This window comes from Trachymyrmex septentrionalis, unplaced genomic scaffold (assembly GCF_001594115.1).
Source record: "Trachymyrmex septentrionalis isolate Tsep2-gDNA-1 unplaced genomic scaffold, Tsep1.0 scaffold62, whole genome shotgun sequence".
NCBI lineage: Eukaryota > Metazoa > Arthropoda > Insecta > Hymenoptera > Formicidae > Trachymyrmex > Trachymyrmex septentrionalis.
The window spans coordinates 2,472,475-2,485,594 of NW_017305800.1; the positions used below are offsets into that span (position 1 = coordinate 2,472,475).

At 44.4% G+C, this 13,120-nt stretch overlaps 2 protein-coding genes across 2 annotated transcripts in view; both read right to left on the reverse strand.

Moving 5' to 3' along the window:
• Positions 1–13,120, reverse strand: part of LOC108752849 (CCR4-NOT transcription complex subunit 6-like) — a 530,007-nt gene that overhangs the window by 455,691 nt on the left and 61,196 nt on the right. The gene's annotated exons all lie outside the window — the stretch shown is intronic.
• On the reverse strand, positions 950–4,592 carry LOC108752848. Its single transcript, XM_018493994.1, has one exon. The coding sequence runs from the start codon at positions 4,107–4,109 to the stop codon at positions 1,872–1,874; it is 2,238 nt and encodes a 745-aa protein (XP_018349496.1). The 5' UTR covers positions 4,110–4,592; the 3' UTR covers positions 950–1,871.

Here is a 13,120-nt window from a genome sequence, read left to right on the forward strand (position 1 = left end):
ATGTAACGACTGCACGCGACGTCGTCTCGCCGTTTGCGACGTCGTCTCGCCGTTTCCGACGTCCGCGTTTCATGAATGGCGCGATGCGTAACCAAGAATGTCCAAGTGTCTCACGGCTCGAAATCAGTTTGGTTCGCGTTGAAGAAGAAATTCGATTGACGATTTTAGCATTTTTAAACTGTCGCTCATCAGTAAGCGGCAAAACGGCGAAAGAATGTAGAGAGGAGAACGTCAAAGTACGCATGGATCGTCATTTTGCAAATCGATGGGCATCGAGGAAAAATAGCCGCTGTCTAATTACGCGTGAAACGGTAGTTTAGTATTCCACGCATCGATCTCGGGGTCTTCTACATCGAAGCCAAGACACACAATGGAGTATAAGAATTGGGCGTGGGATCGCGGAACGAGATAGAATGAATTCGTGATAAGATAATCATTGTGTAGGGGCAATCGATCGGAAAACAGATATGGTCGAAGCATAAGAAAGATGAGTGGTCCCACGTCTACAGAAGGGCACAGTAAAGGCATTCCGATATTCCGATTGGTAATACATAAAATATCAGAAACGTTATACATTTCATTCCTTGTCCCTTATTTTGTTCCGCCTTATTCCCATACTTTCACTGTTGTTTCTTGGCTCACAGGCTTCTCTTTTACATATAATCTCTCGCCGTAGGTCGTACCACGAATATCGTTGAAGAAGCAAAAATAAGAGAGAAATATGTTAACGTGCCGTAATTGACTTTATTAAAACAATAAGAATCATCTAAATATTTTCTATCGATAGATTTTTTTTAAATCAACAGAAGAATTAATCGACTAGTGCCCTGCAATTCGTCGGTGCAAATAGAAACATCGAATGGATCGATTGCACGTATCTACGAATTGATTTTGAAAACTACGGACCGTGTTTGAAAAATATACGAAGCGTGTTATTATTCTCTGGTGATTTTTCTCAACAGCATTTCAGTTCAATTAACGTTCCGTCACCTTCCGGAGCTCTCCTAGCGAGTAGCACTCTCGCGCGTGCCAGAGAGAAGAAAAACATTTGTAAAAATACCGAAGAAAGTACCGATTATTCCGAAACAACCGATCATCGTGTCACAACCTACTACAAGGAAAATTCATGTGCTAAAAGAGACCCGACAGCACGGTCACGTGTACATTAGCACGTCTCAGCACGCTCCGGTGTACACACGCACACGCACGCACACACACACACACACACACGCAAAAGTGCACGCTCTTGCGATCCCGTAAGACTAACACGCTCGCGACAAGGCTGATCGACACCGTTTCTCGGTTGCTGAAGCCATTTCACTTCGCTGGACGTGGAACGTCAGACGGATGGATGGTGTCGATGCGACATCGGCGACCGACGCGGTGAGTCGCGTGCGGGCGGCATTGCGTGCACGGTCACGTATACGACGAACACCGTTCGTGCGCGGTGTGAGAAGCCCCTCCTCGTTGTCGCCTTTGACTCGCCGAGGAGGCGTCTTGTTGCCGAGGAGATCCCGGATCAGCACGTAAGTGCGACCGCCGTAAGACGCCGGGGCGAACGTCAATCGAATCTCGTTTGCGCATGACGGCCGACGAGACCACCAGCAGGTTAACCATCGTCCGTATTACTCTCTCCCGTGTCTCACTTCGTTTCGGAATGGGGCCAAATACCCTCGTCGCCGACCCACACCCACTCGCACTCTCCCTCTTCCTTTTCTCCACCGGTGAGATTCCAACCGCCGTTGGCGTTCGCCGTTTTGCTCTCTCACTTCGCGCTCACCGGGGCGCACCGGTGGCGAGTCCGCGCGACCGTAAGGCGCTGGTTGCGCGCTCGGGAATATCTTCGATTAGATAACGACGAACCCGCAGGATCACTCCTCCGCCTGCAGCAACGTACGGAAATCCTGCTGCAGCTTCGACTCGTGGTAACTCCATATATCGCTGAAGTCGTCATCTCCGTTGTCGTCGTCGTCGGCCTCCCCGGTGAAACTCGACGACGACTTGTCTTCCTCGGCGAGACGTTCCGCGGGCGGCGATGGCGACGAGTAGAACTTGATCTCCAGATCCCGATGACCGTTCGGCGACGTGATGATTTCCGTAGATACCTCCAGACCCTTCGGAGACGCGACGGACCCACCACCACCACCGGCACCGCCGCCACCGGCATTCGGGCCCACCGCGTTCGCGTTCGCTGCCGAGCTCGCTGGCGCGCTGCCGATACTGTCGCCGCGCCAAAGAGCTCGTTTGTGCTTCCCACTTTCGGACTGACCTCCCCCTCGATCGCCGATGACACCGACGTCCCTCGTCGGCGCGGTGATCTCCTCGCCGTAACTGAAGTAACTCGTCGGATCGCTCCAGCTACGCCTCAACACTACGCCACCGGGCGGCCCCGTGTTGTCCCCCCTATTGTCGTCGTGCAGTCGAGAGTGCTCGTCGAACAATCTGTCGAGCGCGCGTTCCTGAAGATTCGCCGCACACGGCGGCGACGTGGCCAAAAACAGCGGTATCTGGCCGAAGTGACTACCGCGACGGTACTCGACGCCGGTGGAGGACGACGGCGGTGGCGGTGGCAACGTCGTCGTCGTCAGGAACGGCGAGTATCCGTTCCGGTCGACGTCCCAAATCAGACCGGCCGGATCGCAGTATCGACATTGACACGGACCCAAGCCGTCCCCTCTGCCGGCAACCGTCTGCTCGCAGGACTCTCCCGCGGCGTATTCGTGAACGTAACGCCGCGACGGCAGGTTGCCGCCAACGCAATCGTTGGCGTGATGATGATGCCGGTAGCCCTTGGGCGGCGCCGTGGCACGAATCGGCGCCGCGATCACGTTACGGTTGTCGTCCAGCACTTTCGCTTGCACGTGATGCCGGTGGTGCGCGTACCGTTGCTGCCTGATGTCCGCCATCTCCGTCTGCATCGACGGCGCTCTACAGCCGCCGTAGATATTCTCACGATGGCTGGCCGGTGGCCTCCTGTGGTAGTTCCTGAGATGCGGCGTGACCGCTTCGTAGATTCTCGGCTCGTAACAGGTCGGCGCGTACGATTTTACCGTACCGATTATGCTGGATTGTTCCCCAGGTACGACACCGCAACCGGCAGCAGGCTGCTGCCGCTGCTGCTGCGCAGCCTGCGACTCCTCCTGAGGTTTAGCCGCGTCGACGCCGCTCGCGACGACGTTGTTCGGCGGTTTGCGATCCTTCTTTCTGCGCTTGCGAGGCTTGATGATGCGAGGCAAACTGTTCTCCGAATTGTTCGAGCCGGAGCTCTCGTCGCTCGCGATACTCAGCGAATCGATGTTCGCGATATTCGAGGAGCCGGTGTTTTCTTTCGCCGCTGCGGAAGAACAGTCGGCGTTCGTCGCCGCTGTCTTGGAATTCGAAGACACGACCGTCGTCGTCGGTGATTTCTTGCTGGTAGCCTCCATCATCGATCGTTGAGGTGTGATTCGCGAGGACGCCGGACACCTCGTCGCGCCGTTCACGTTGCTCGTCATGGACGGGTTCGCGTTATTGTGAACGTAATTGCCGGCGATGTTGCCGCAGGCTGGCGTATTACCGATACCATTACAATTACCGCCGTTATTGCTGTGCACTTTGCCACGATTGTAAAATCGTCCGGCCAGAATCAGGGGTGCGCCCTGCGTATGAATCGCCAACCTTGACAGGGGACTTTTATGTAGATGACCGCCCGGTGGCACTTGCTGCTGATCAGTGCACGTCTGCTGCTGTTGTTGCTGCTGTTGCTGCTGCTGCTGCTGCTGCTGCTGCTGCTGTTGACCGAGCGACGGTGACGAGCGTTGATTACACCTGCGCGGACTCGATGTCATTGATATCAGCGGCGCACCCGTCCAGCCGCCCGGACCGCCGTATTGCACCTGACATTGCTGCTGCTGCTGCTGCTGCTGCTGCTGCTGATCGGCCAACCCGGGGTAACTCTGCCCTCCATTGTAGCAGCCGCGCGCCTTGCCGCCGCGTACCGTCGCTGGTTGTTCCTGCTTCCGGCAAACGGTCACGGGCTTGCCATGCAGTCCGGCGCGCACGTTGGACGAGATTAGACAACTGCCGATGTAACGCTCCACTTCCAGGGCGCCCTGGGAGGCCGGGCTCATCTTACAATATCCGCGGACCGCGCCACCGATGCTATCAGGCGCACGGTCGCGATAATCTTCAATGATACGGAATAAATACGAGACACCCTGCACTCGAGCACTATCGAATCACTATCAAGCTCCGTTCGAATTCTCTTCCTACTTGTCGTTACACATTACTCCTGCTGATTGATCCTGATCCTTAGGCGGATAAGGATAGTCACAGACTAGCCCATATTCATAATAAGCTTCGACGACGACGGCTGGAGCAATCAAGTTTCGGCACGAGACCGCAACGTATTCCGTAGATCGAAAGTAGGCCGGGAAGAGAGGAAAAGAGACAGAGAGAGAGAGAGAGAGAGAGAGAGAGAGAGAGAGACGGTCGCGGTGATGTGTGTGTTGAAGGAGCATAAACTTATGATCCTTCACCGAGAACGACCGAACGAGACCGCGGCCGAAACGACACTGAAGCTGGTGGTGCTGGCCGGAGCAACGTTACACCGTTCTCGGTCCTCTGCGACGTGGAGGTCTCCCTACCCGTTCTCGATGCCACCACCACCGCCACCACCACCACCACGAGCATCGGACTCCCACCCTTGCCGCCGATGGCACTTCCACCCCACCACTTTCCCCCACTCCCTTACCTCCTTTCGATATGACGCCGCGCACAGCGGGTATATACAACGGTGTCGTATCCTTCCGGCAAACGACGACGCTGTCACAATTCGGCGAGAGGATCTTAGGAGAAAGCTAGGAAAGCGAGGGAGGGTGAGCGGGAACGAGACAAATCGGAGAGCATCGTCGTCTACCCGTCGCAATGCTGACTGACAAAGACGAATTTACCTGCCTACCTGTCTGCCCGATGCTTATCCGGGTTTCATATACCCTGACTTAGCATAAATTTCATAAACAAATCCTAGATAAAACCTGCTTTCTCCGTCTCCCCCCCGCCCCCCCCTCTCTCTCTCTCTTTCTCTTTCTCTTCCCCTCTTCTCTTGTGCTTGCTGCAGCGTGAAATATGAGTGAATTTAAAACGGTAGATTACAAAGAGGGAAAGAAGAATTTTATGGCTTTCTGATCTTATTTTCGAGCGGATAAAGTCTAATCAAATTCCCATGGGATGTATAAAGTAAAAAAAAAATGTTGATGAATTTTCTTTTTAAATTAAAAAAATTGCCAGCTTTTTTATCGCGAGCTATTGGGATAAAAAATGTAAATTTAGAAAGAGGCAAGGAAAATGATGTAATCTCGTAGAAATATCAAAAGAGAAGCGATTAGTCCGAGTGTAACATTCCATAGACCTGCGGGCAATTATATAAATTCTTCAATATCAAGGCTATTTTTATATGATACAATAATGTACATCATGCGTTCCGCCGATATCACCTTCACTTGTACGATGAATCATAAGAGAAAAATGGACTAACGATCATGTCGATGATTCATCGAGCGATAAGTCGCTCGTTTAAAATGCACTCCGCTTAAAATATCCGCGGTAATAACTCTTCGCATGCAAAACATCAGCTATCGAAGGACGTTTTTCATTTTACGCCAGTTTTAAATAGTTCACGTCAAACAGGTCGGACTAATAGCATGACGTAACTTCAGTTCTCAGGAAAATTACGCAACTCACTGTTTTGTCGTGCAACAGCGTATAAATAACTTAACAACGTATCGTTATATATATGTCACTTTTTTTTTTTAATATAAATAATTATCTAAAGTAGTGACTTATCCAAGTTAAAAAATGCGCAAATAAAATTGTTTCCTCTGAACGAGATTCAAGTCAAATATATTCGAATATATTTGAAATAAAAGTGAAGTAAATTAGGCGCGTTCGGAATTTGACATATGTCACTTTCGAAACAATCGGCTATCGGTTTCCTCGAAAATCTCGTAACTTGGGTCGTTCTCAACCCCGTGGAACGAAATCGGTTATACATTCTCGGTGTCAGAGAGCGAACTAACCGACTACTGTCAGCCGCGAGGCAGTCGAGAGCGGAGAGAGTGCGGAAGAGAAGCACGAAGCTAGAAAGAGAGGTAGGTAGGAGAACTCCAATGTCTTACACCAAGGCATCCTCACATCTGGGTCACCGCTCGAAAAGTGGGTCACAAGTCATCAATCCCTCGCAGCACGCTACTCGAGTTGGATCTCTTTCCACCCACTTTCTCTTATCCGAAACGTCTGGTGGCGATGCAGGGTGGCTCGATTCTTTCTCGAAAAGACTCTTCCATCGTCCAGACGCGTCAGGAAAGTTTGGCATTACGTTTCCCCATTATTACACATATTAAATGCGCCTCTCTACCGTAGCACGTATCGAGAGGAAGTTTTAGGCTTTCGCTTTGCCTGTTATTACTGCACTTGCGGAGAAAGAAGTTCGGAACCTGGCTCTCTATTATTAGATAAATCAGGAAAGAGTGTATTTCGAACGATCGCTCTCTATTATTACGTACGAGAGTCAAAGAAAAGTCTGAAAGCACCTCTTTTCCTCCCTCTCACACAAATAGCACGTTTATTACACACGTCTGAAAAAAGTTCGCTACTAAGCGCTTTATTATTACACTTCTCATTCAAGCGAACGCAAATGAAGTATATTACGTGCGAAATTCCGAAAATTCCACCTTTAACTCGAATGCAAGCATTTTTCCGTCAGCTCCGAAGTAGATTAAATCTTGTTTCTTCGCTGAAATATCATCGATCTGGAAATATATTAAAACTCTACCTAATATAGAGAATATATGCCATATATTTTCGTTTTATTAAATATTATGTTCAATAAACGTTTTCTATTCAGCTATTGCGAATATGAATAATGTAATCATAAGTTCTTTTCTCAATTTTATTCCTGATATATCAAACAGACGTGCTATAAGAAATAATAATGTCGGAAAAATATATATTGCTTTTTTTTCGTGTTGCCTCAATGATAAGTGCACTTGTATAAATGAAATGGAGCTCCCTCTCGGCATGGTTTATTTTTAGATTAGGGTCACGGCGTTTCCTAGTGTACGATAAATTGTGTTTCTTGATCAGAGATAAGAGGATTGCGATGCGATGGCGAGCTATCGCGCGTCCCGATCGAGGATGTGCTATTAGCGATTGTTACAAACTGATTTTGATGTCCCGTCGCGCGATCGGTCGCTCGATAAAGTGACCATCCGCGATTAACACCGCCATAGATTGGCATTATTGTGAAATGTGTCGAACCATTAAACCGCAACGCGACATTGTTATCACGCTAGAAACAAGCAGTCGTTATAATTGTTGCCTCATTTTTATTTGATCGGCTGGCTGATAATAATCAGACATAGGTATACAGCGTATAATAAATTTATGGTACCAAAAAAATATACAGGTTAAAAAGCAAAGCCGTTTGTGAATTTATCACACTTCATTATTGCTACCAGTTCTACGATATTATAAATAGACAAACCTGTTTAACAATTACTTAGAAAATATTCAGGAAAAAATGTATATTTTAGTAATCAAAGTAGACTTTTTTTTTTCTGGGTCCGCAAAATACATAATATAAATATAAAGAGTTAGAGTCTCTGTCAATGAAAATAAATTAAAACGAAATTCTAGAAGTCGAAACATTTTTTAAATTAAAGATAAATATGACGATCTGATTCTCGGTTAAACTAGAAAAGCTCTGACCGAAATTGAGCACCGTGACTCTCCATCACAGATGTTCAGGATGAAGGAGAGACGCGGAGGCGCTTTTCTTGTCGAAGGTAAACGAAGCGCGTCGGGAAATAATGAAAAATAGACGAAGCGCGACGTGAAAGTGCGCTACAAGCGTACTTCAGAAAATCTTGGTCGATAAGTACGCTTGAATGAGCGATTCCTGAGTGAAAGCGACTACAACAATGATTTATAAGCGATAAAAATCGGAAAGAAAAAAAGATAGAGATATAAGATAAACTGAAATAATAAAAATAAGAACTGCTTCAGCGAAGAATTTTGATAAATAAGAGAAACGTTTTGTTCCATTAAAGGAACAAAATCTATCTATTCATTTGTATAAGATGTCTTGCCAATTCATCGATCTTATATTTATTAAATAGTGATGAGAGATTAATGTATAATAACGAGTAAATGTTTATAAAATATTTCAAAGGTAAAAACTTCAAATTCATTAAACATTAAATAAGGACATCGTCTTGCAAGAAAATTCCACTCTAAATAGATGAAAGCAACGATTTTGCATAATTGTAATAGAAACGACGGTATATGCGCACATAGATCCGAGAAGCGTTTAATAATGCTTTACAACAGGATGATTCTCGTCGCGAGATCTCGTAATAGGATCGCGCGTGAATATACAACACATACATCCTGTAAACGCGGCCGCCATCGTAGATAAACATCAAACAGTTTCGACACACCGAGGAATTTATCGGATAATGGCGAGAAAAATTCGCAACTTCGCTAAAGACGGGAACAAAAACGTTCAGCGAGCCACAGTGGAACTTGTGCACGTACCGCGGAAAATGGGGTTGCTTTGATCTCGTGAAATAACTTTGATCACGCAGCGATATTTTCGAGCGATAATGTTTTTTTTTTCCAACGTTATACGGTTGCAGTTCGCTTGCTGGAAAATACATTGTGTCGAACACAAATGGCAGGAATGTCCATTATTTCAAGTACGGAAACCTCATTTAGAAATATTGATGTTCAACGAAAGTAACTTTGTCAGTTCAAAACGATTCCAATATAATCCAATCCAATTCCAATTTCGAGTACGATATTGACCGCAACACGCACTGTAGTGACTACAAATTTCTGTAAAGACCAATTTACATATAACATTTTCTTTTTTTTTTTTTTAATCAAACAAAAGACTTGCAATTAATATTTTATCTAAAATCTGTAATAATATTTGTTTCTAACATAAATTTTTATAATAACATTCATTCACAAACACGCTAGATTTTCAAGAAACGAAGTGAAGACCAAAAAATTTATTTCTTTTGCTATAACAGTATAGGCGGATGATATTATTTTTTCTGTACTTTCAAATGCGTTAATTGTAATAAATGTATGACTTAGCCCACTTGAGATTGGAAATTTCCAATCTCGACATGCTCGACCGATCGTGCCGATGTGAACGCTAAGGATGCACAAGGCGTTCAACGACCAATAGAAAAGTACCAACAGAAACCGATGCTTTACCTACACGGTAATCTCTTAGCGTAATCCGAATTAGGTCTTACTCTACGTGTACAATGTCCCTTACGATAACAGAGCATAAATCACGAGCATCGATAATGAGAAATCCACTGTGCGCATTATGGCCGCGGCATGCACGCGGGCATCTCTGTAATGGGAATACGTAACTAACATCCCATGCCCATTACGTGTACCTGAGACCGTGGAGGTCGTTTTTCTAGATCATTACACCAGACTCCGGACGCCTGGAAAATTGAAGATTAGCGTGCACGTGAAAAATTAACGATAAAGATGGTAACCGGAGGAAGGTGGATTAATCCGTAGTGATTTGTAAGCTGTCGATTATTAATGGCGATAATCTGAATAATCGTTATATAATAAGACACGGCTTAAATTTATTACAAGTTATGTAATAAGACGCATGCTTAAATTTACTACTGAGGTAAACGCACTCGTTTGATATTCCTGCCTGAAGTTATAATTTTAGGCAAATGTGGCAAGTTGAAAGGAATATAATCCTACATAAATTAAATTTAATTAAGAGACAGTGAACATCAAACCGCCGCGCTCATACGACTATTATTTACACAGCCAAAGATTGGAGGGCTGTAAAGACACGAGTTCGTAATTCATAGAATTAATTTTAGATACAACTTCATTTCGGATTCACGTCGAGAGAAAGGAGCCGTATCTAAAATCAACTCCACAGATTATGAGATTCACTTCCGGCGACGAAGCCTTCGATCTCCACGTGACTGAACGTTAAAATTACGCGCGACATGTGTGACGTGCTATCAAGAGCTTCGGCTTGAATCGACAAACGTACATAGACACGTACAAAAACAAACGTTCCTCGGCTTTAAATGAAACACGTAACACCGGTAGCTGCTGTTGCGACCAAAATATTGCAAAAAGAAAAAAAAAATTGCAACAAATAACAAGGAGAGCAAAAAATCAATTCGATTTTGTATCCCCGTCGAAAACAACTTCCATGGCACACGTTTCCGCTTCTTCTTCTCAGATCTGTCTCTCCTCCGAGTCCGCCCAAAAGATTTATCTTCCCCCTCCCTCCACTTGTCTCTCATTCTCACCCTCTTTCCTTCTCTCAAGGATCTATCTCTGCCTATCAGATGGTCTGTCGATTATTACGCCACCGCAACTATAACTTTTCCTAGAAGGCATCCATTATCGTGATTGTTCGCAAGTTTACGGTCGACGCGGCGCAACTACCTAGCGAATCCTCTCGAAGGGTGGAAACGGAGAGAAACGTAGGGCAGGCCTTGCAGAGATTTCAGTTTTCATCATCCTAGAAAGCTCCTCTCGATCGGCTCCTGGCTTATAAACATGAATAAGTATTCGCGTAAAATATTCCATTTAATGAAATATACTATATCGGATTATAAGTTCGCGTAACATTTTATTTGTTAACGAAATCCAACTAATCTGATAACGCGAATAATTCTGACAAGCGTGTTAAAGCATGATATTTTATTTTGATTTTCCGTCCTTGTTCACGTAACACGTGGAAATCGGAGATTTCGTTGTCCAACGACAGTATTTCCGGGCAAATTTCGTCGGTTTGAAAAATAATTCCAGCGAAAAATTCTTCATCGGACGCAAATCAAAGAGATTATCAACGATGGTGGTCATCGATCGATTCACGAGGATTACAAACAATTTTCGAAGTGACACATGATATATTCCCTCGCAAATCGATCGATCGCTATGGGCATTATCGACGGGGATGCATAAATTAAATAACAGCAACGTTCGAACGCTCGTCTAATAAATATTTCCGATTGTGTTCGATAGTGCCACATTTTGGCGTGTTTAATTGGACAACAGAAATGCACAGGTGACACTTCATTGATATTGTGTATATTCCCTATAGAAACTAAGAGGCCGTGCCTCTATCACGATAGTGACATGACAGCGACGTATTACGCGTAAACGTATTCGTGCAAATCGCGAAAGATTTTTAATCAGCAAAACCATTTCTTATTAAGGCGTGTATTGAAAACGTGTGTCATAAATTAGTTGTACCACGCAATATTAAAAGAGAAAAAATGTTTCAAAGAAATAACATAAAAATTCGAGGCACAATAAATCATTCTTCTGCAATTATTTTGTCAAAGACTTCTACACGCTCGTATTACGTCTGTGTGTATATTGAAACATAGTATAAATTACATAAAATATAAAGAGATATATGATCTTTTATATATTCAATTTAAAAAAAAGTATTCACGCGACGTAAAATTCTAACTCGCTTGACATTCGTCTAAAGGGAATTTCAAATGTGATTTACGACATTCGCCAATTATTTCATTATTCCATTACGCGCCAATCGATCGAGCCGCGGTCTTTAATGTATACCGGATAACTTGCCCATTTTACTATTTAATTAAATATTTATTTGTAGTAAAATTACGAATCTATCTAATGGCCAGAACGCAAAATCAATAAACGACAATCTATTCCGCGTTCTACTTTCGTCGACGAGGACATCGATTCTCTTTGCCTGAAGATCCTGGAGGATCTCTCGGAAAGGAATATCTCTCGGCCGACTGATTGCCGACGGCCTCCGTGCAAGTTCACGCCCAAGCACTAACGAACATGCGCTAATCGCGACGAAATGTGCACACAGACGAAACTGCGGATAACGCTTCACGGCGGATAAATAGCCTAAACTCCGCCAGTTCCTGCGCAAACTTCGCTCCCGAAATACAGACGACCCGATATTATTTTGAACTAACGAGGGAAGCGAGATCTTCCGTAATTAGAAGAGCTGCTGACTTCGCCGAAGCGTCCGTAATTAAAATTTAATACTTGCCATACTTAACATGCAACACACGAAAAGCTAATTATATTAATTGTATTAATTGCGCCAATGTACAATTACGTTAACTATCACCACATTAATCTTTGTCGTCAAGTAAAGATTGATTATCAGTTTAATGGCACAAAAAAGTCTCGACAGACCGCAGAGTAATTAAGAAAAAAAAAAAAAGAAAAAAAAAACAAGTGTTACAAAACTTCTATAAAAAGTTTCTCTTGAAGAGAAGTAGATGTTGTACCTCGACAGCGCAAATGACATCAACATGAAATCAATGTTAAATGTAATTTACAATAATAAAGCTACAATAATAAAGCACAATGTATTACGTAAAAAGTAAGCGGATATAAATAATAACATATTATAAAGATAAAAGAGAAGAAATGAACTTGTATAATTTATTAAGAATTTGTGTGTGGATGCACTTATTTGGTAGCATTGATGATAGAATACGATGCGAAATACTATGCCGCGATATCGCGATTGCAATGGTCAATTAACGCTGACTGATGATAAATAGTGAACGGAGGTATGATTTTTCCGATGATCCTCGCTGACACGCGTCTTCCGCGGAAAGATGAAACGAGTCGGCAATCAACCAACACAGTGTAGGCGGCATTTCGACGGCCAGGATTTTCACGCGTTCGCAATATCTTATCGCCCGGCACAGCTGCAATAATCCTTCTTGACGTTTACGACACCCGCGAGAACGCGAGATTCAGCCGGAGATGATAGATCCAACTTCCTCGCGGGATTAAACGCGAGTCCCTAACGAAACGCATTTTATCGCTGCAGATAGAAATTGTGAGCCCGATCGGAAAATAGAGATATTGCCATCACGATAATGGATAAGGGGCCATTAACCACAAGTATCGAAACCATCAGATAAGACTTTACTTTAATTCACGCTTCGCTCATGTTCTTTTTTGATGAAAACTTTTAAAATTTATATCATTCCATTACTTACTTCGGAAACATTATTCAGAGGTAAATATAGATATATATATATATATATATATATAT

Bases quoted from the DNA above. Each gene is read 5' to 3' on its own strand.
- LOC108752848 (XM_018493994.1), bottom strand. From the start codon at position 4,109: ATGAGCCCGGCCTCCCAGGGCGCCCTGGAAGTGGAGCGTTACATCGGC.